Here is a 23,077-nt window from a genome sequence, read left to right as displayed (position 1 = left end):
CCCTGGATCCTCCCTCCAACCCTTCTTGTAAATGGGAGTCACATTGGCAAGCCTCCAGTCCTGTGGGACCTCCCGTGTTGACCAGGATCGCTGATAGATGATAGAGAGTGGCTTGGTAAGGACCTCCACCAGTTCCCTCAGTACTCTTCGATGGATCCCATCTGGTCCCATAGATTTGTGAGTGTCCAGATGGCATAGTAGGTCACTAACTATTTCCTCCTGGATTAAGGGGGTTATGTTCTGCTCTTCATCCTTACCTTCCAGCTCAGGGGGTGGAGTACCCTGAGGATAACTGGTCTCCCTATTAAAGACTGAGGCAAAGAAGGCATTAAGTACCTCGGCCTTTTCCTCATCTCTGGTTGCTACGTTCCCTTCTGTATCCATGAAAGGATAGATATTCTCCATATGGTGTAGGATATCCCTTTGGTCACCTGGGTCCCCTCCCAGCTTCTTGCTCACCCCCGGCCTACTCACTGGTGGGACAGCGTGAGAAACAGAGAAGGCCTTGACTCTGTGTAAGCACTGCTCAGCGGTAACGAAAACATCTCTGTGTTATCAATGCTGTTTTGATCACAAATCCAAAACATGGCACCATGCCAGCTACTGTGAAGAAATTGAACTCTATCCCAGCCAGACCCAGTACAAAAGGATATAACATTTTATATTAAATGCCATTAACTATGCTGTATATTCAATTGGCAATAGGAAGAAAGAAATAATGAAATGTAATCAGCTTTTGACAAGTGAAATATGTGGCAAATATATTGGACCCATTGGATAAAGAACTGATGAAATGATCCATTTAACAATATTCCATTTAACAACACTCAGGACTGAAAATGCTTTCGTATTCTATACTAAAAGTGTGTCATCTTACTTTAGCTTAAATGCCTTCCTAATTTCCAGAGAAACTGAAAAAGGCAGGTTTTTGTATTAGAAATATTTAATTGGAGACAGAGTAGCACAGCTTTATTGTGGATTTCTCTCTTTTGTATAATGAATGTTGGACTTAAAATGAAGAATTGTTTTGTGTATGGGAAGGGTCTAATGAGTAATATTTAAACATGACATGAAATCTGCTGTTCTCAAAACTGAACCAGCAATATGACATTGAAACTGAATTCCAGGCATAAGTTCATAAGTGGTAACGTTCAGAAGGTATCATTTCTCTCTTACTAAATCTTGTACAATACCATTGGCTTCTGCTTCACTCTCTGTGAATTCATCTGTCCTGTAAATATGCATTCAAGAAGAACGTAGCTGCAACTAATTACTAACAAGTTACTAAACTGTGCTGCTAAACTATGTCATGGCGTTGAGTTGGAAAGGTGAACTCACTGGAGTCTGTTCCTTAAGGAAAACTTTAAAAGATAGATAATTATACCATTTCTTTTTGTCAGGGCAGAGCGGGGTCAAGCAGCTCCCTGGGTTTGGGGTGCCGGGAGCAATGGGGGCGCCCCATGGAGGGGTGGCAGGGCAGGCCCTGGCAGCCAGGGCCCATCCCACCGCCCCAGCCAGGAGCAGGGCAGCTGGGGGGCACTGGGGCAGCCCCAGTCCCAGGAATTGGGCATCTCCCTGGGGACCAGAACAGGCTGAGGCCAGGCTGGGACACGGGCCTGTGGGTACACCCAGCTCAGCGGGGCCCATGGCCAGGCAGGGCAGGGTCGTGGGGAGCTGGAGACTGGCCCTACTGTGGTGTCACTGGGGCAGGAGCTGACAGCCTGGATGGGGTCCTGGTTCTGGGGCTGAAATGGGGTACGGGGCCGTGGGCAGGGTGGGGGCAGGCCCCAGGGGCTGGGCGGGGCCCATAAGGGCTGTCTGCTAGAGCAATCCGGGCCCTTACATAGTGTCTTGTCCTTTTCGGATTAACCCTATGGGTCATCTTTTATCAGTGAATGGCGGAAATATCAGGGCATTTTTCTTCTTTCTATGCTACAGTAATGCTTGTGAGGATGCTATTTTAGGGGAAAGCGATAGGGGCTTCATGAACAAAGCTATAACAAAAATTCTGAGACCATGTGTTAACAGACATAAAGGTACCTTGTGCTTCTGTCTGCCTGGTGGCAGAATACATGGATTTTTGTACAGCTATCTTGGAAAGAAGCTGCTGTGCATAGGATTGATGTGTTGAATGCCAAGAGGGATTCTCTCCATTGTGCTCTTGTGGCATGCAACAGAATCATGCACCACTTAGTTTCCTGTGCCTAATATTGACAGGTGATGCCTTTTGGTGGGCAGACAGATTCTTTGTAAGGCCAGGTTTTCCAGATGACACTAGACAGTGTCGAGAGACATTCAGAGTAATTGGAAAACTACAAATTATTTTTGCTTTCAATATTACTGGTCCATCAAAGTAATGCTTGTGGATCATGAGGAAATGAAAATAACATTGCCTTTAAAAGACAACCATCAAAATAATTTCTCGGTCTTTTACAACAATTGCTGTACCATTTACAGAATATATGTAGGTATAGCGGATTTTTGATTAATTAATGAAGTTTAGATGCCTTACCAAATGCTTGAATGAAACAGGAACATTAATGAGAGACAGAGCTAATTATTTTCATATTATTACTGATAATTTTGTGATGAGTAGACATGTTTCCAAGTTTACATAATAAAGTTATACCTGGAATATTTTAATAAAATTAAGGGACTGTTTGCACAGATCGAGTCTTAATTCTCTCAGTTGGGAAGGTAACAGTTTTTACAAACAGGATAGAATTGTACTTGCTATATTAAAAAAAAAAAAAGAGAAGCTGTAACTGGCATTGATTTTTCTCCTGCAGAGGAACTATACTTCATTTTTCATTTGGAAAAATGGTTTAATTCCCTGTTTTTCAATAGCCATCCTGCTTTCCAAAAGGAGGTGAATTTATTTTAAAATATGATGTTAAAGAAAAAAAGAGCTTCATTAAATGATGATCAGGTTATAAGCATGTTAAGTTCACCAGGTGAGTGATCTTCCATGATTGTCCTTAACAGCTGTAGTCTCATATTTTCCACTTCCTCAGTCCAATATGGGCATCTTCCTTCCAAGAAAATTTTACTCTTCTAAAGCCTGCATTTGTTATAAGACTACAAAATTGTCAACTGAATTTAGAGATACTCTGTTCTTGTAGCTTAGTAATGGCAGTTCCTACATGAAGCCTGTCCATTAAGCTGAAAATGCAAAAAGATTTGTAAAATTTGGATAACCGTTAGGCATCCCACAAACATTTGTAAATATGCTGTGCTGCCAATTGTGTCACAGAATGGAATTATGAGAGAGTGGAAATTCCTTGGATGAAAGGACAGGAAGGCTTTCATCAATATGCCAAAGTGAAGTCTATCCTGGACTCCTTAGTGAAGGTTATAGACATAGTAGCTGAGTGAGAGGATATTCTAGACAAATGCATTGCATTTTCCTGAGAGTATTAAGTTTGAACTTAAGTGAGAGATCATTTTACTTAATACACTGTGCTGAACAAAAAGGTGGAAACAAGCCAAAAAAGCAGCAGTATTTTAGAACTGATAGTTAGGGACTGGTGCTTCACTTGACTATGGTATATTCAAACTGAAAAAAAATGAGACTAAGTATAGCTACAGCTCCATCTAAAATTGGAAATGCAGATAACACCTGACATTCTTTTACATATGTATATGTACTTAAATACGCATATATATATATGTGTATAGACATATACAGAGGGAGTATGCAAATACAGTAGTCATTGAGGTCGACACCTGGAGAATCTACTCTTATGATGGTAGTTAAATTTAGAAAGAAATTAGGTAAGAATGTGATCCACGCTATATGTTTGTGCTAATCCAAGAAATGCCTAAAATGACCATTAATCTCTATTCTTGGTCTAGAAATTTCTTAGATGCCTAGACAGCCTTTCACACATGCAGTGTAGTGTTCACCTCTGGAATGAGATACATTGCTCTTGGTTGTAATTACTAACACTTGAAAGGGATAGTGGACATAATTTTCTACATTAATGCCATAATTAAACATTAATTCAAGTAGAAAACTTGTCATTCCCTTATAAGCCTTTAGGGAGGCAGACATGCACTTACTGCCTCCTAAGAGAGGAGATTTCCACATCACAGATTCTCAATCAAGAGGTTAAGAAGTCAGTCAGACTCCAGCATCCTAACATGGTATCCATCTATATGAGTATTAGATGTCTACCATGGACATACCTGTACCTAAGCTATTATTTATGAAATCTGCTTCTGCCCATTAAGTACTGTTTCTCTCTATTGATGATAAACAAAGTCCAAAACAACTAGGACACTGTGGACAGTACATCTGGTCGCCACACAAAAATGTATCTTCCATGCTTCATATACCCAGTCCCAGAAGAAGCAGATGTTGGTAAGTGATCAATAAAGTTTCAGTTAGATCATAGAATCATAGAATCCTAGAACATCCCAGGTTAGAAGGGGATTCAAAAGATCATCCAGTCCAACCTTTTGTGAGAAAGGGAGCCTAGATGAGAATGTCCAGCACTCTGACCAATCACACCTTGAAAACCTCCAGTGACAGGGACTCACCATGTCACTGTGGAGGTTTTTCCAGTGACTGATTGTTCTCACTGTAAAAAATTTATTTCCAATGTCTAGATGAAACCTCTCCCAGTGCAACTTGGACCTGTTGCCCCTTGTCTGCTCCATGTGGCTCCCTGTGACGAGAGAGCCTCTGTCCTCTTTGCAGCTGCCCCTTAAGTACTGGAATACTTAAAGGTATTGTGTGTGGTATGTGTGATGATGCCCCCCTCTGAGCCTTCTCTTCTCAAGGGAGAAGAGACCTAACTCCTTCACACTTTGATTATCTTTGTGGCCCTCCTCTGCACCAGTTCCAGTCTGTCCATGTCTTTCTTGAATTGTGGGGACCAGAACTGGACACAGTACTCCAGGTGTGGCCTGACAAGTGCTGAGTAGAGTGGGATTATCACATCTCTGTCTCTGCTAGTAATGCCCCTCTGGATGCGGCCCAGGAACCTATTTGCCTTCGTTGCTGCAGCAGTGCACTGCTGATTCATGTTCAGTTTGTTGCCCGCCAGGATCTCCAGGTCCCTTTCAGCAAGGCTGCTCCACACCCACATAGTTCCTAGCCTGTACTGGGCTCTTGGTTATTCTGACCCACATGCAGAACTTTGCACTTGTCTTTGTTAAACTTCATACTGTTCTTGCTAATGCACTCTTTCAGCCTGTCTGGGTCTCTCTCTCTGTAAGATGGCTGACGTGTCAGCCTCACCACCCAGTCTAGTGTCATCAGCAGACTTGGTGAGGGTGCTTTCAATCTCATCATCCAGACCATTTATGAAGATGTTGAAACAGTGTGGGGACTGGTATCGATCCCTGGGGGACCCCACTTGTGACAGGCTGCCAGCCTGAATTATGCCATTGAATGTGGCAGTTATGAGAATTAAAAACTGAAGCCCCAATTGTTTCTCACAGTACAATAGGATGTAATTTCTCATCTTATTGAATATCACCCTCTAAGGAAGTAAAAGACTGGTGTTAAATGTTAGCAGATCCTACAAAGGAACAGAACTGCCAGAAGAGCAATTTTGTTCAATGAAGGGTATCATCATTCTGAGTCAACATCCTCATTCTTACAGAATAGACACCTTAAACATCCTTAAATATATTTCAAATTCTGTATGGATAGTGTGAAAAGTCCTCCCTCCAGGAAGGTGTTTCACAATTTTCTGTATTCCATGGTAAGTATTGTGTGATATGAATGCTCTGTACTGTCTGTGAATTTCCATACTTTGAGCTTCAATGTCAGACAATAAAACCTTCCTTAAAGTCCGACTTCTCATCCTTTAGCTCCTCACTATTTATAACAAGATTTTGCTTAATATAGGTTTAGATTTAAAAGTATTTACCATTTCCTAGTTTAGACTGTAGACTTATGAAGATAATTCTTTCTTTTGAAGCCCGAGTTTCAAGCTCATACCTAGGCTGCTCACAGTTGCTATAGAAACAGCAAATGCCCCTCAGGAGATGAAAGTATTTCTTATGCAACCACAATTGAAGTCCATTAGCTACTTGATACTGTCTTTGAAGGTAATCATAGAAAATGATGTAATTTTTAGCCTCAGTAGATGTTCCAGCTTTAGACTGTAGAATGTGCATTACATAGTAGTCATGTGGTAACAGAGAATGTTGTGTCAGACTTAGCAATGCTAGTGGCAAAGAATGTGTCCAGGGTTGGTGATAAGCTTGTTGTGTAGTGCACACTGAAGTCAACAGCACACGATTTTATTATAGTTATTTGAATTAGATAAAGCTAGTATGTCTTTTTTTTTTTTTTTTTTTAATGTGTTGCACCTGCTTCTTCAATTTCTGTCATGCTCTCGGAGTTAGGATGAGTGGTTGAAATATAGTTGTGGGAAGAATGTGTGAAGTGGACACAGAGGAATAATCTGGACTGCTCTGTTCTGTACTGCAGGCTTTTTATACATGTGGAAAAAAGTCACATGGCAGTTGAGTTTGTTCTCATAATCAAATCCTTTACTTATGTGATTTTTTTCTGTGTACGCCTCTTCCTAGCCAAGTCAATGAAGTTTCATCTGAACATGATGGGATCTTGTTTGATTGTAGTTACACAGCCTCTTAGTATCATGACTTGTAATCAAAATTTTCTTGCAGCTTCTGGAGAAAACAAGGCAGAACATAGAATATTTGAGATTTCCACGCACATAATGAGAAGAAAATGAGCCTGTCTGATTCAGTCTTGGTTATGTCTTTTCAATATAAAACTCTGATATATCAACATGCTACAGTTTATTCCATAACTTTTATTTTTCCAGGTACAACTGTGCCAGCATTGTTGAATAGCACTTCCAATCAACTTTACCTGCATTTTCACTCTGACATTAGTGTGGCAGCAGCTGGTTTTCACCTGGAATACAAAAGTAAGACTGCTTGTTTTTTGCAACTTTCTCAGGAAAAAAGAATGCATATGAAAAGAGAGAATTTATATTGTTCTATTTTTTTTTTCTCTTCCCTGACTACCAGAGTGTACTCAGCACGGACCTGATATAAGTGATACCTAGTAAAATGAAATTTTAAATGAAGTGACATTTGAAACTGTTGAAAACCAGCTTTCACAAATTAGCAGCATATAACAAATGAATCTGGCAATTCAGAATGTTGTAAAAATATGGGGTTTAATTGTGTTGTGGGGTTTTTTTTCCACTTATTTAAGCTTAGTTCTGAAATTTAGGTAACAAAAAAAGTAAGAGTTCATTTCACAGATTGGAAATAGATAAAACCAGAACAGATGAGATTTTTTTCCTATTTATACGTGCATATATTTATTCCTTGCTGTTCTTTCCTTTCCTTCGCATTATATTCCCTCAACAAATTGCTGTAATTGCAAAAAAAACCATTATAATCCCAGAGCTACAAGAAATCACTCTAGTTATCTTGGTAAATCACTGGTGGTATGAGCAGAGTAACCTAAAAAGTTTAATGGCAAATTCTGCTATATATCAACTTTTCATATGTTTTGTGAGCAGCTTGGTTCTAAAATACAGAGGCTTGGTGTTATAAACATCAAAGGATTACCTCACATAATTACATTTAATTCAAACATATGTGTTTTTATTATTAGCTCTCTCAAAAACTTTAAATACTATAGAATAACAGTAAATTCATCACATGTGCTTGCATAGTATTGCTTTTAACTGGGAACAGGTATTGCTAAGAATATTCTAGTCTTTAGAAAAGTAATGTGATGATGAGTTAACAGTCTGAAGAATGCTTTAATGAAGGTCACAAAGTAAATTCTCTTTAATTTTTAATATGAACATGCTCTATTTTCTTACAAAGGGCATTCAAGATTTTTTTTGAAAATGGGGTTAATTTTTGTATTACATTCATTCCAATATTAATGTCTAAAAATGTTAATATTCTTATTCATCTTTTTAAGAAGTACACATAAGTAAATAAACACATAGATGATCTTTGATAAACTCCATTTAGGACTAAGATTAAAAATTGCATAATATAAATATGTCCAGAATTTTGAAAGACTAGATTTCCAGCTCATAACAAATCTTTTAAACTAAACATAATCCACAAGACAGTCTTATGTTTTCATTTAGTTTCCTGTCTGTTTCAAGCATTTAAATGTAAGCATATTGTAGGTTTTTTGAGTACAATCATTCTAATGGTGATATAGAATGAAGATATGACTATTACTTCTGCAGGAATTTTTATAGAATCTAGTATTTTGACAAACTTCTCTTCTTTTATCTGGGGACCCCTCCTCCCCAACTGGTCAGCCTGTTTTGCTCCCCAAACCTTTCCCCTTAACCTGCACTGAAGGTATAATTCCATATGAAGTCTAAAGTACAGATTTATTCTAGGAAGTTGTTGTACAATGAACATTTTGAAGATCAATTTTTATCTTTTACTGTATCCGTTTTATTATCCCTGTGACTCCTGAAAAAAATGTGTTCTGTTAACAAGTAAAAAGTGTTTGGGAGCATGCAAGGTCACTTGGATTTATGCTTTTGTTTGTCTCCTAATTGCCAGTCCCACAACTGTGCTCTGTTAAAGCATCTATTGACTTCAGTGGTGCCAATATTTCAAGGCCAGGGTTTTTTAGAAGTGCAACTCAGTACAGGTCAAGGTAGTAACATTCAGCATTCAGAGCTTAGTTAACTATTCTGTTGATAGTCTGGCAGGAAAGAGTAATTTCCTTTCTTATGTGGCTATATGGTCTCTGCAGGGCTAGCAGGAGTACAGTACATCTGTGTGTGTCTCTGAATACAGAGGCTGAGCAAATCCCCACAGCAAGAATGTACTGTTTTATATTGAGCAGTCACCTTTTTAGATCAAGAAAGAAGCAGAGAAGGAAATACTTTTCTGTGTAAAAGGATGCAGATATTGCTAGTGTTTGATTATGAATCCTGAAGCCTGTGATCATTTGGTCACCTATGGTTTGAAGCAGCATTGGAAAAATAAATACCTTTGATTTAGAAGTCAGTCTAAAATTTGGATTAAAAATGTCCATCTGTTGAAGGGTTGTCTTACTAAGGCAAACACAAAAATGTCTGGTGTCTGGGAAAAAACATTCAATATGAAATGCTTTATTAGAACATCAGATACTTCTGATAAAAGCCAAGGAAAAGGAGGGCTAGATGCATAGTCTTTCTAACTAAAATGCTTTGCAGCTGTAACATTCAGCTATGTTGTAAGAGGCCTCAGTTCAATTCTTTCACCTTCTTGCAGAAATTTGATTGTCTGAGTAGTCATAGTGGGGGTCCTCAATATCTACTTTTAAGGCTGTTCTACCTAATAAGGCAAACCAAGCAGCTGTAGCAGGATTTGTTTCAGCATTCTAATTACCAGGAAACGTGGTCAATCATTCAGGTTCAGCTTATATTTAAATATTTTGTAAAAAGTAATACAGCACTAAGATTAGATGTAATAAGAACACACCACTGTTGTGAAGCCAGAGACCTATGTTTAATGTGTACATTTAGAGGAGAGCTGGACTTGGATGTATGTAGGATATAGGCAATTGGTCATGATACTTAAGTGGGTACCTGGTTTTCAGTTCTTATTCAAATAAGTGTTTTAAAAGTTTATAGAATGGAATTACAGAAGAGACTTTAGGAGTTTGTCTCCTTTGCTGAAATTCTCTGTATACCTCCATGATAAAGGATATTCCTCTGAGTAGCAGCAATGTGGGTTCAAATCATTGCAGGTAACAAAGGCCTTCTCTCTTACTTTTTGTAAGTTGTTAGTAGCTGCTTTGCAGGAATCCACTCTGTTGTCTCCTTTACTTTGTCTTCACTGAGGACAGAGGAAAAGCAATGGATTCTGAACCCTGCCGTAAGAAAGTCCTTCTTCCCCATTCATCAGTTCTGCTGTTCATTGTAGCACTTCTCTTTGTGCTGCAATATATGACTTTATGTAATCACAACAAAAGAAATTTCAATGATGCATAGAAAAATTAGTATTTCAAAGGTGAATGACAGATTTCCAGAAAGAATTGTATAACATCCCTTTCATTTCCTGATCAGAAAGCAAGCTGAGGGGACACAGTAGATTAAAGAGAGGAAGAGAGAGCACAAAATTGCTGGGAAATACTGTCAATAAGTAAGAGCTAGTATCAGTATAGATTAATTTAAAAAACCAACATAATTGTGCCAGTTTATATTAGCTGAAAAACTGTCCATTAGTTTTGGAAAAGAAAAGAAATAATAATAAATGACAACAATGTAATCATGCAAGCAAAACAGAATTAATATGTATTTTAAAAATCTCCAGTATAACACTTCAACAATGTAGATGCAGAGGATTAGTTATTTATTTTTGTTTTACCTATGGATAGACAGAAATTTCATAGAGAGGAAAGGCTCCAAAAAATAAATTTTAACTAGTCCTCAGAGAACTAAAATTGGTGGGCGCACTTTTTATTTCATTTTCAACTAGGTCATTTTGTTCTTCTTAAAAGTATTTTGCTGTAGAAATTTGGTGAGTCTGATTAAAATTTAATAATGGTTTTATTGAAAGTATTTCACTTATAGCTATGCTTACTTTAGTATTTGAGTAACACTTTTATGAATCCAAATGTACTCCTGTATAGTTCCTGCTCTTCTGTGGAAGGGGAATATCTTTGTTTGTGAAGTTGTTTTCTTGAACAATCAATTGCTGTCAGTCAAAACTAACAATAAAAATTCACAGTTGTTTTGATTTATCATCAGATTTCAGGGAAATCCACAGAGATCATGGCTTACTTTTATTTTCCGGAACAATAAACCAAAATGCTGAACTTCATGGCTACCAACATCCCTCATGGTATACAGCCTTAGCGTTCGTTTCTCCTACTACACGTATATAGTTCCCAGTTAGCATTAATTGAAATTATATGTATGCATCAGAGGACACTGGATCCTTTAATATGGTTTTAGATATAAGTATTTTGGAAAAAGAAAAGGCTATCTGTCTTTGAAATTGAGAAAGCTGTAATACTTTTCATAAGATGAAAATTTTGCAAATCCTCTTTTCACATTTCACATTGTATTGCATTTGGCTTTTGGGGGTTTTCTTTGCTTTCTTTTAATTCGGGAACCAGGCTTAGTGTTTAGCCCTAAAACATTTAATACACTTCAAGAAAATTATTTAAGTAAATGAGCTTTGTTTTAAATGTTTTGAGGGTGACTGGAAAATTACATGAACAGGAAGTGCAATGAAAGTTGCTGTGTACTCATTGTTCCCTGATTAACAAGAACAATAAATTATTAGAACTAAAACCACTAAAACCCTTCCTATGCAAATGCCCAGTAGATCAGAGTGTTAGTCCTGGAACAGTGAAGGGATGGCCTTACATTTAATATAAATTCTTCTCTAGTGAGAAGACCTTTAGGAATTACAGTGAAGACAATTAACTTTCCAACTATAGATATAGCAGGAAAATGCCAATTCGCAATAAGAAGCTGCTGATCTCATCATGTCCAAATAACTTACTTTAAATCTTGCATCAGCAGGCTACAGCAGGGATAGAAGAGACAAAGTGGACCTAATCGTGTTTTGTCTAGCCTTATCTTTTGCTTACATTCAAATTGGAGTAGTAGGTAAAACTGCTCTAAAGTAACCATTCCAGAATCCTGCAGACCCCTGATGTCATTATATGAAAAAAGTCTTTATAATGATATTAGGAAATCACCTTAGTATTTTAGAATAAATGAATGAGAGTTTCTACTTAAAAAGATATTTTCACCAGTGTAAATGTTATACATATGCCTGGTTTTAGATTAGTATACTAGGGAAAACAGCTTTATTTCAGTAAAATATGTTTAGTTTGCTATCATGTGACCACATATCTTATATTCCACACTATATATTGCTGTTTTGAAGTAACTTTATAGAACTTCATAAAGACTTTATAAAAGCTTCAGCCACTGATGACAGCTTATTTTAATCCTAAATATTTCAAAATAATTTAAATAACTGAGTAAATGTTGTTTTATTTCTTGAAACTTTGTCTTCCTTTTAGCACTATGTCTTTCTCTTGCCCTCTCCATTTGCCGGCTCTTTGTATGTCTTTATTTTCATGGGAAGGATCTGAGCAGTCTGCTCCTGCAAGCCTAAGTTCATGTCTAACCTAGGCAGTGCACATGTTGCCTTCGTAGCCTTCAAAACCACAGAAGTCTTCTGGTACAAAATACAATTTTGTCATTTACTTTAGGACGTTTTTGTGTTAGGCTACGGTCAAACTGATGACTTAGATTTTTTTTTTCCTTTGTTCCTTTGTTTTTTGGGTTTTTTTTGGTTTGGTTTTGGTTTTAATGTCAGATACATGAACTCACTCAAAAGACATAATTGGTTAGTGCCTTAGAAAAATTTCATTCTGGTCATAACATAATTGTAAGTATTATTGAGAGCCACTGTGTGGCATTGTTTCTTGTTATTTCAGAAGGGTTGTAGGTGTTAAACTGGTTGCAGTAACCTATGATGAGAAACAAAAGCAGTAAAATATGCAACAGATAACTGTGGAAAAGACAAGAATTAATCATTTAAACTAATCCTTCATATGTATGGGTTTTTTCCCCTCAAACTGTGGTAGAATAAATAACATAATTATTTTCACAACCTCCAGCAAGTTCAATCAAAATGTGCTTTGTTGCATTTCTAATATGTACAACGGTAGGAAGAATAAATATTCCTGCTATTTGATTGAATTCCTTTTAATCTTAATGAACAAAGGAAACAACTATCCAAACAGTATGGTTTAGAAATGTGCCTGTTTAATTCGACTGTATTTGTAGGCACTGATCTTTCAAGCTTGGTCTTAAAATCTCATTTATTAATTCAGTAGTAGTTTCAATATTTTCTTTAATATAACAATTAAATTAATCTTTAATATAAACAAGTTAAAAAAAAAGTCTGGAAATAATGAGTATTTGCTCATACAGCATGCTGCTTGAACCTCTCAGTTGGTCAGGTTTCTTTTAGTAAGAATTGAATATATGAGGAATATAGACATGTAGGTTTAGGCCACAAATGTTTGTAAGTATATGTGTGAATATATCCAGATATAGCAATTAGAATTAAAATATTTCATTAAAACTCTTGTTTTATGCAATCAATATTTTAATAATGTCATCTAGCCTTATTACCTTGAATTAGGATATATGGCACAATTCAGCATCACTCTTTTTGTAAGCTTTTGTTTTACCGCTATACCAAGATGATGTAATATGTGTGAGAACATAAGCTTACTATTAATTGCTGTCTCCTTTTCTGAAGCTTCTCTGTTGCATATTTTCAAGTGCTAAATGTTCTCAGGAGCTGAAATAACAAACTCGCTGGTAAGAGGACTAGAGAGCAATGGCTATCTTTTGTAGTACTTCTCTATCGTAAAGATCTCTTATAAATTCAAAGACAAAAATCAGACTAGCAGAGAAGAAAATTTATTCTTCTAAGTAGCATATTGTTTTTTGTAGGTTCAGATTAAGATCTTTCATGCAATTCGATCTTTAATGCGGCTCTTCAGTGAAGTAATCTTTTTCCCTGTGTTAAAGCAGGTGTGAATCATAAATATGTCATTTTTAATTTAGCAGGTCCTGATCCTGTCAGTATATCTATACAACTTACTAGCTATTGACATGAATCTGACCCCTCTTGCAGTAATTCTTTGAGATAAATGCATTTTCTAGGCTGGTGTCTGAAGCATGCAGTTTTGGAAGCGACAGCTTGGGTTTTGATATACACCATCATCAAAATGGAAAGAAAATTCACTCCAGCTTGAAGTTTGTAATATAATAAAGAACAATATGTTTCAGTTAGCCACATAGGGACGGGTGGGAGGAATTCAAAAAAGAAAGCCTGATGACTTTTGGTCAAGCTGTCAAGAAATTCTTGTGTTATTCAGTTTGCAGCTTTCTGAAATGGACACTAATGGGCATTCACATTGTCAGATATGCCAGCAAGGATTTTCTTTCTGCCAGCAGTGGCAGTGATGTTTGGACAGAATGTGAGGTAATTGTAGACATGTATATAATTATGTAAGTGAGGTATATTTGTCTTATGCCACAGCGGAGCCAAGAAAGTATTTAGCAGGCAGTAAGTGGAAGAAGGTCAGGGAGAGGGTTATCATTCTTGACATTGATGTGTTCTCTCTTATACTGCATAGCAGATGCTGAGGTCTGAAGAGCATGCACTAAGCAATCCTTGTCCTTTTTTGATTGCTTGGACTTGACATTTAACATGTTTTTCCTTTATTATTGACTGTTCACATACAGTCTAATTTAATGTATTTCAGAGCCCCTGAATATTTAAGTTCTCTAGTTTGTCCCTGGATACCAGAATTTGTTTGCTTTCTCTCAAGCATTCTTTAGATTTTTGGACAAGTTCTAACTAAACTAGTTATCCGACTAAACTAGGCTAGCATTATGCAATTATTAGAATGATGGGGTTGAGGTTTTAGAATAGTATTTAACTCTGTTTCCAACTTTTTCTTTGCTTTTGGGGAGGTAATATTGCTTCTTAATGACAGGTATATCAAATAAAGTCAATTATGAGTGGGTTTTACATAGTGTTTTGTGATATTCTGATAAAATATTCTATACTGTAAGTTGTATCATCAGACCAAAGAAGTAGTATATTAAAAGTATTATGCAAAGTATAAGCAGCTAGCAGAAAGTTTTTACCAAGTTATTAGAATCTGTTAAAGTTAAAATACATAGTTTAATTCCGTATCTAGCAGTTGCACAGAAAATTACTTTGAAGATTTTCTTTTGATCATAGTCTATTTAAATTCTGTATGCTATTTAACTAATGATGGAAAGAGCTACATCACAAGAACATTATTAGTATTGCTATGCAGTCATTGTTATAAAACTGTTTCTGTGACTCAGAAAAATCTGCAAAAGTAACTTTATTCATACAGAACTAAGACTGCATGCCTGTAACTCTCAACACACAGGAATGCTGAGTTCAACCAGAATACAGATTTCTTGAAGACAGGAAGTGAACCTCAAAATTACATTCACAGAATTCAGCAAGTACCTTGCTGTCTGTAAGCAATTTAGTCACTGTGTTTTTGTTAGGTGCTTATTTATTTAATAATGATGAGCTTGGAGCAGATCTTTTTAAATTTTATTGTCTATTCAAGAGTGAGAAGAGTAAGGAAATGCAGAAATAAGGCTTGATTCACTGAAGTGGTGTCTGAACACTGGATTCTCAAATGAGTAAACAACAGTCTATATACTGTAGTTTGAATTATTGAAATAAGATGTTGCCCTTCACTTAATGCTGGAGCACATAGACAGTTTGTGTGGTTGCAGATCACAGCTATTTAGTACCTATACTCAAATAAATTTTCCAGACAGGGATATATTTATGGTATTGCAGAATACAGAGTGGTTGACCAAAAGAATGATACTAGGAAACTGCAACAAAACCAAAACCGTTTAAGTTAATGATGATATCCTGATGCCTATTTGGAACATTACAGTTCCAGGTAGTGACCACACAGGAAGTCCCTAGTGCCACATGAAATCACCATAACATCATTTGAAAGTTGATGATATTGGTAGAACATAAAAAATTGTAACTTCTGTGGTAGAAATTGCTGAAAATCTTTAAAGTATGTTTAGATATTTTCCTAAATTATACATTCCAGTACACAAAGGAACTACTTCAGGGAGATCCTGTAGCTTGCAACTATTAAAAAATTCTTTATGTGCTAATTAGAAAATATTTAGTTTGATAAGTCTTGCATCAGTTGTTACAAAGACTGCACTTCATACCTTGATAGCTGTCACTCATCATTAGAATGGTTTGCCATTACCTCTGTTCATTCCTGAAAAAAGTGAAATGTGGTAAGACTCAAGGGCACAGGGCATAGAAGGAATGTACAGGATTATGGAACATATTTCCAGGAAAGAAAAATAATGGCTCAGGAATCACAGTTTCAGGTGAAAGGATAAAAGCTATTTCAAACTTCTGTGTGCTTCATTAGGGAAAATATATTTACTTCAACTAAAACCTGAGCTGCAAAAAACTGACTGGAAGTGGCTGAAGTGGGAAACACAAAATTTTTATGTATTTATTTAAGATTAGTAAGGCATTTATATTTGAGTGATGAAAAGTAGATACATTAAGGTTTAGGGCATAAAGTTAAAACCCTGTCTGTATCAAAATGTGTAAGCAGCATTATCTGAAAGAAAGATGTGTTTCTGTAGAAAGACTAGGGTTTCAGTGAATAATATCAGATATTGTTTCATGATGAACCATCTGGAACAACAGACTCCAAAATGTCAGATATCAGAGTAGAGCCAGATATCATGTAATTTCTGTACTAAACACTCTCTAAAGTTGCACTTACTGTCACCAAAGGGGTTAGATTTCATAAGAAAACGGTGAGAGTTGTAGCATTTAGTCAATTATTGTTTCATACAAGTGAACTGAAGCACACATAGTATCACAATCAGGAAAGTATTATTTTTGTCTGATTTTTACAGAATTTTATGCTAATAAATTCTAAAGATCTCTTCTCATACATTGTGAAAATAATCTCCATTCTGTTCTGGCTTCTACATGCCATATTTTAATAAATATAGCAGTTACAAATTTATGTTTCATTAGTAACTTTCTTTAATTAATAAATTGTTTTATGATTAAGATTATACGTTTTAAATTTATTTTTTACTTCAAATAAGGTTTTTAATATTATAAGGGGAATGAGATTCTATTGTCAGACCATAAACCAGCAAACTAATTCTGCTGCTCCTTCTGTTTGCGAAGAAAATGTTAAAAGCACAGAGTTATTGAATCTAATAAGCAGTTTCTCAACTGTCTTGTTCATTTGGAGCATTTTAGCTTAGATAGCAGAGATGATATGTAATTTTCAGTTGTACTGACTAACAAACTCCTTAGGTAAGCACCCAAGGGAAAAAACCAAAAGTGATATGCACTTGGCAAAAAGCAGAAGCTAGTACTTTGGGTTGCCAAATTTAGGTGAACACATTTGAGAAATTACTAATCATGAAGTCTCTTTGTAAAACTAATCTGTTTGCTAACACCTGGCTTAAAAATAGTTAAGAACAGACTGTCCTGTCACACCTATGCAGAGATTTAGTTTTGGGTTAAGAGTACTAAATTTCAGATGTCTGAACTTCTTTATAGTCAATGGAGTTTTCTAAACATAAGAAACACTTTTGGCCTTTAGCTGCTGTTCCAAAAGGCTCTACCACCTAACCTCAATAGTTCTGCTCATCTATTGTTGAAAAGAGAGAATATGCATAAAGTGTATTCCCTCTTTCTCTCTCCATTTCCTTCAGGAGGATAAGAAAGAAAAGAAGAAGAAGAAAAAAGGCTGTTTAATATACTAGAATTACCATACTGGTTGAAGACAATAAAATAGGATAGTATGTGACAGCAACATGACACAGTAATTGGTACAGTCACAGTATATAATCTTTGTGTTTCAGTCATACCATTTGTATTCTGCAGGGCAGTTCTGAAAACTTTGGTGTTTTAAGCAAAATTTCAGTTTAATGTTGAAATAAATTTTTAATTAATGTTCTTTTAAAAAACCCAATGCTGTGGAAAGAATTAATTAGAGCAGAGAATATCAATGAAGAGCTGTTGTCCACTTATCTATGTTTTTTCAATCTTTGTGTTTACTTTCCTCAGCTGTAGGCCTTGCTGCCTGTCCAGAACCAGTAATTCCTAGCAATGGGATCAAATCAGGAGATAGATATATGGTGAATGATGTTTTGTCATTTCAGTGTGAGCCAGGATATACATTACAGGTACTTCTTTCTTTCATTTTTCTTCAAATTATACACTGTGTAATAATTACAACAAAATGGCAATAGACCCACCCCAAACCTATTTTAATGAAGAGTCTGTAGTGTGTCCATAGACATGATTTAAGTAGAGCCTATGTGAGTACTCCCGCATTATAAAGCTATGAATGTGTAGTATGTCTGGCCCTCAGTAAATCTGGGCTGGCAAATCTTGTCTTAGATTAACATACCATCAAGCAGTAAAAAACTTCAAAATAGACAAGAAAATAACATGGTTAAAATATTTTCTCTAGAAAATTATTTTAGTACTGTGCTTATTGAAAATGTACCGTGTTTTCCCATTTTTGGAAGTGGTTCCTCTAGGTGAAATTTTAACCACAGTGGTAGAAATACATCATGGGGTTTCATATTCTGCCCAGAAATTGTAGAATTTATTTTCTAAAGCAAATTTGATTCATGCTAAATCTAGTCTTAAAAATCTTTCAAGGAAAGAAATATTACAAATTAGCTCACAGATTAGGGATGTTCACTGTTCACACACTGGTTTAGTTTCCCATGGTAGACATGTTATTGTTCTGCTGTTTATAAATGTCACAGCACTATGTAAATCTAAGACTGAAAGCTTTTTTCTTCCCTCTTTAGTTCCTCTAATTCATTTACATGTATTCCACCACTGGTGCAATACACTGAAAACATCTGAGTTCAGAATCTTTTGGGTGGTAATAGGTCCCACTCAAGACAATGTAAAAGCATATGATTGTATCAGAGAAAGCAAAGTGTCACAACTTCTCCTCCAGAGAATGATAAAGTTCTGGCTCCCTATCTGATGTTTGCCAGTTCAGTACTCCCTCAGCACATATGGACTTATTCTTTGGTCTCAGTATTCCTTACCATTCCCCTAAAATTCAGACAGGATTCAGACTGAACATCTTAGCTTTAGGCTGGCTGTGGGAACACCTGCACTTGAAAAGTCTCTCTAGGTAATCAGCAATGTTTACCTTCTCAGTCATGTGTTACAGATACAGGGTCAAGTCTTTAACCTAATGCATGCTCTTTACATTTATAGCATGACTTGAAACAGACTGTATCAGAAGCATCCCATATCCATACCAAAAAGGATTCTGTCATATAAGTATCCTACTAAGTAGAAAAGGTTCAAGACTTGGGCCCAATAAGGCCTACTCTGCCCATCCTGAGCACTTGCTGCTCATTTAATGGTTCAGGGATTGCTGACAAGGCAGCTGATCATTCAAATATAAACTACTTAAGTTTTTCTCTTTCCAGCAAAGGAAAATTTAATGTTATTTTGAAAATACCTACTGGTTTAAAACCTTTATTTTCCGTATTTCATCTTTCCCTTACAGTATCCTTTGTAGGTAGCAGTAATGTCAGTAAGAAAATGAGAGCTTTGATATCATATTTTTATTATATGGTCCCTTCAAAAGGACTGTCTGTCATTAAAGCTTGAGTCCCAGATGGATTCTGACTTCCATTTAAAGACTGCTAATGAACCATTAACCTTTTTTCTATTTCAAAGTAGCATTAAACTAAGTATATGATAAAGACCCATATTCTACAGATACATTTATGTTGCTATAGCTGAGGCAAAGATATGGGAACTGAAATTTGATCTTCACTGATATTAATTTGTTATAATGAGGTGCTAGCATGCTTTTGGCCTAGGTGAAGTATCACAGTTCAGTAATTATCACAAGCCAGAGACTATTCCTTATAGGCAGTTTGCATCGTGACACTTTGTTTTAGAGGTGAATTCAGAAGAAAAAAGTTGAGGACGTAGATATGCAAAAGAATATGCATTTGACCTCAAGGCTAGAAAACAAGCCCAAGCACTTCCACTAGTACAGATGTAGCTTATATGTTCTTATCATCCTTTTTTTTTGTATGCATTGAGCTAAATTTATTATTATTAATCCCTAGACTCAGGACATTCTATTTCAATGCAAAATCTATCTGAAAGTCAGCCTATAATAAACTTGGTTAAACAATAATAAATATAATTGTATTTTAAGAGTTGTTGGATTAAATCAAAAGTAATCTCTTTTTTGCTTCTTTGAGAAAGATTCCTATTTTGAATATTTGTAGAAAAGCTGTGTGGAATTCTTTATATATTTTTATTCAGTTCGACCCTATGGTGAAAAGGGTCAGGATCTGATGGTGATGCTGGTAGGGCTGTCATAGAATTGCTGCTCATATAATTGCCAATAGGTGCTTAGCACCTCATTGCTGTGATCCAGGCCACCGCTTCTGAGCCATTAAGACTGAAATATATATAGGTGAACATCTGATTGTTGGGTAAGCTTATAGCAGTGATCTGATAGAAAAAAAGTGAAAAACTTACCCTATACTAACTGTTTCCTCTGGAGATGGAATAGCATCTAATCCAATTTATTCCATCTAACCGCTAGTTATCTAATCTGAATCAGCTGTTTAGGGTCTCATTGTGACACTACAGATAAATAGCCACACACCTCCAAGGGCTGATTCGTACTAAGATTTTGTGTTAGGACAGGTACCTTACTCTGAAAGTATCGCCTTTCTTCACTGATTAGGATATCAAATGGTTAACATGGGTATCTAGCTTTAAACTGCTTCAGTTTGGTGAGGTGACTCCTACTTGTATTGCCCATCATATTTCACACTCTTCTCTCCCTACTTTTTCAATTATGAAGCATCTGCATTTTGCATATGAAAAAAGGGGATGATTCCATTTTTCTGACATGGATTAGAAATAGATAAGCCCTCAAGATACAGCATCATTGAATTTTCTGTCCATACTTAAAATAGAATTGCTGAAATATCAAGGTAGAATGATAACAGTAGAATATGAATACTTCAGAAGTAGTTGGAATGAGTACAGGAAACCTTTTGAAGATACACATTGTTAGTCCTGACTTGATATTTTGGATCTTTTTTTACTTAGAAAAAAATCAGAAATGTGAGTTCATAAATACAGTATTAGTACAACACAGTCATGTATTTGTGAGAAAGAGATCTGCACATAAGAAACCGATCTGTGTTAGTGCTAAACTTTAATACACTGTGTATATCACTATCGCAAAACCACATGACATCTTTTGTCTACATGCAGGTCTTTTCTGTAGTCCTTGAATATGACTAACTGCAGTTTTGGTTTTATACTTACAGGGATTCTATAATGAAATACTTTCTTAAAATTTCATAGCATATTGTTCCTTAACTGTACTTCTTACTTCTGTTTCCATAAATGTACAAATTTAATCCTCACTGTGGAATATGACTTATAGAAAAACTAGTTTCATGATCTTGTCTAAAGTGTAAAATAAAAGACCTTCAATATCCAAATTCAACAGAAAAGAGTTTGAAGCTTTTAAAAATATTAATGAGGATTTCTATGCTGTATGGACGCTGGTGTAAGAGAGTGCATCCACATGTATGTGTAGTATGTTCCTCAGACAGGACAAGTAAAAATGGCTCCAAATTAAAAAGAAATAATAATGAAAATAAGGTTCGACAAGGCACAGTGTATTTGCTATTCAACAAGTATAGATCAGCATAACTTTGCAGATCCTTTTTTTTTTTTTTTTTACTCTAGCTGTGAATTTACCTCCGTCTTTAGAGAACATATTCACAGCTAGCAATAACAATCAGGTGTGGATTAGTTTATAATTGAGACTTACCAGAAAAGTCATAGAGCTCAAACTACTACCTGGAGATGCATAAGAAAGGTAATTGCTAGCTGTAGGATTAAGTGTCTCCCCCCAGGAGGGGACTTTAAAAGACTGAAATCAGAGCGTGCTCTTGTTGGGAAGAGGCTTGAAGCCAGAGGAATCATTTAATTTTATTTTTCAAAAGATCTTTTATAGGCCATTTTATTTTTTTTCCTGACTGTGGTAGTTAAATTATGGCTTCCCCCCCGACTCACATCAGAGACATGCAATCATAGAAGACTAGGAGGAGAGAATAAAATAAAACAGGGAGTATTGCATTAAGTAAATTATTCAAAACCTCATCCATTTTGCAAGTAACTAAGATGACACAATAAGTGCTAAAATAAAAAAGGTTGGTTTCTAAAAAAACATTGAATTGTTATCAATTTCTAGTACTTTTATAAGAAAAAGACTAATTTAAGTTTTCCTAATTTTAATGAAAACTGATTTTTTTTTCCTTCAAGCCATATTTTGGAAGTGTTTCAGTTTGTCTTTCAGAAGCTGATTGTCTAAATGTATTTAACTAAATGATTAATTAAACTAGTTTTATTCCATACTATTCTATATGAACTTTATTCAAGGTAGTGTGTGTAGTTTCTTTTTTGTAAACATACCAAATGATGCAGAAGCAATTTCATCAAATGGATTTGCCTTTACTGTAGTTTACTTATTCCATCTTATTTTTATGAGATTTTGATTGCTATGGACAACTAATATTTAAGTAAGCCTTCATATTATATTGATAAAATATGCTAACTTACTAAATATTAGACTCTTAATATACTTGATAAAAATAAACAAGAAATGTTAAGTGACTTGCCCAAGTTTGTATATCCAGACAATTAAAACAGGAACTAAACCTTGCTCCCAGTCCCACGTCTCAGTCTTTTTATCAGATGCTTTCACTCCTGCCAGTTTATTCAGCTTTCACATTTCAACAGCAGAATGCATAACCTGAGTTCCTCAGAGGACAGAATTGACAAATAAAAACTTCTGTTCGTGCTACTGTTAAGTTTTCAGCTTGAACTGTTCCCAGTGCAAGCAAAGCTGGGAGCATTTTGCAGTTGCTCTGGGGCAGCCACCCTGAAGTGTGTGGGAATAGGCTTTGCAGGTTACAGCCATGTCATTTTCACTTCCAGCTACCACCACATGATTCTGCTTGGTTCTTGTGACGTTTCTTAAAAATAGGCAGAGTAAATTAAACATGACAGCTAAGTAAAGAGGCACTTGTCCTTTTATAGCTGTCTGCCAAGGTGTTGCATGTATGCAGCGGGTCATGTTGTGAGGCCATGTGAGAGTTCAAGCCCAGCTGATAACTGTGGACGACTGTCTTGGCATGGTCCACATCCATACCATCTGTAGCAAGCAGATGTGGAACAAATTCCTCTCCGTGTCTGTACTGTTCATTCAGAGCAATGGTTGATTCACTCCAGATTGCAGCCTGAAAAAGAACTAGTATGCTTACATTGTGGATGAGAACCCTGGAATTGAAATAAGGAGTGAACCAATTTGACCATATGAATGCATATAGTCAGGTGCTTCTGTCTTGTTACCAGCCTTATATTTAGTCAAAAACATGAAGAGGTTTTCAAGTTA

General features: G+C 36.1%; 1 protein-coding gene across 1 annotated transcript in view; it reads left to right on the top strand.

The window, feature by feature from the left end:
- The window catches only part of CSMD1 (CUB and Sushi multiple domains 1), a 1,233,014-nt gene that overhangs the window by 1,040,396 nt on the left and 169,541 nt on the right, over positions 1-23,077 (top strand). Inside the window, exons 37-38 of the mRNA XM_069805938.1 lie at positions 6,810-6,914; positions 17,659-17,777. Of these exons, the coding sequence (XP_069662039.1) occupies positions 6,810-6,914; positions 17,659-17,777 (224 nt within the window). The remainder of the gene's footprint in view (positions 1-6,809; positions 6,915-17,658; positions 17,778-23,077) is intronic.

Source organism: Haliaeetus albicilla, chromosome 18, assembly GCF_947461875.1.
Source record: "Haliaeetus albicilla chromosome 18, bHalAlb1.1, whole genome shotgun sequence".
Lineage (NCBI taxonomy): Eukaryota > Metazoa > Chordata > Aves > Accipitriformes > Accipitridae > Haliaeetus > Haliaeetus albicilla.
This window is presented reverse-complemented; position numbering and strand designations above follow the sequence as displayed.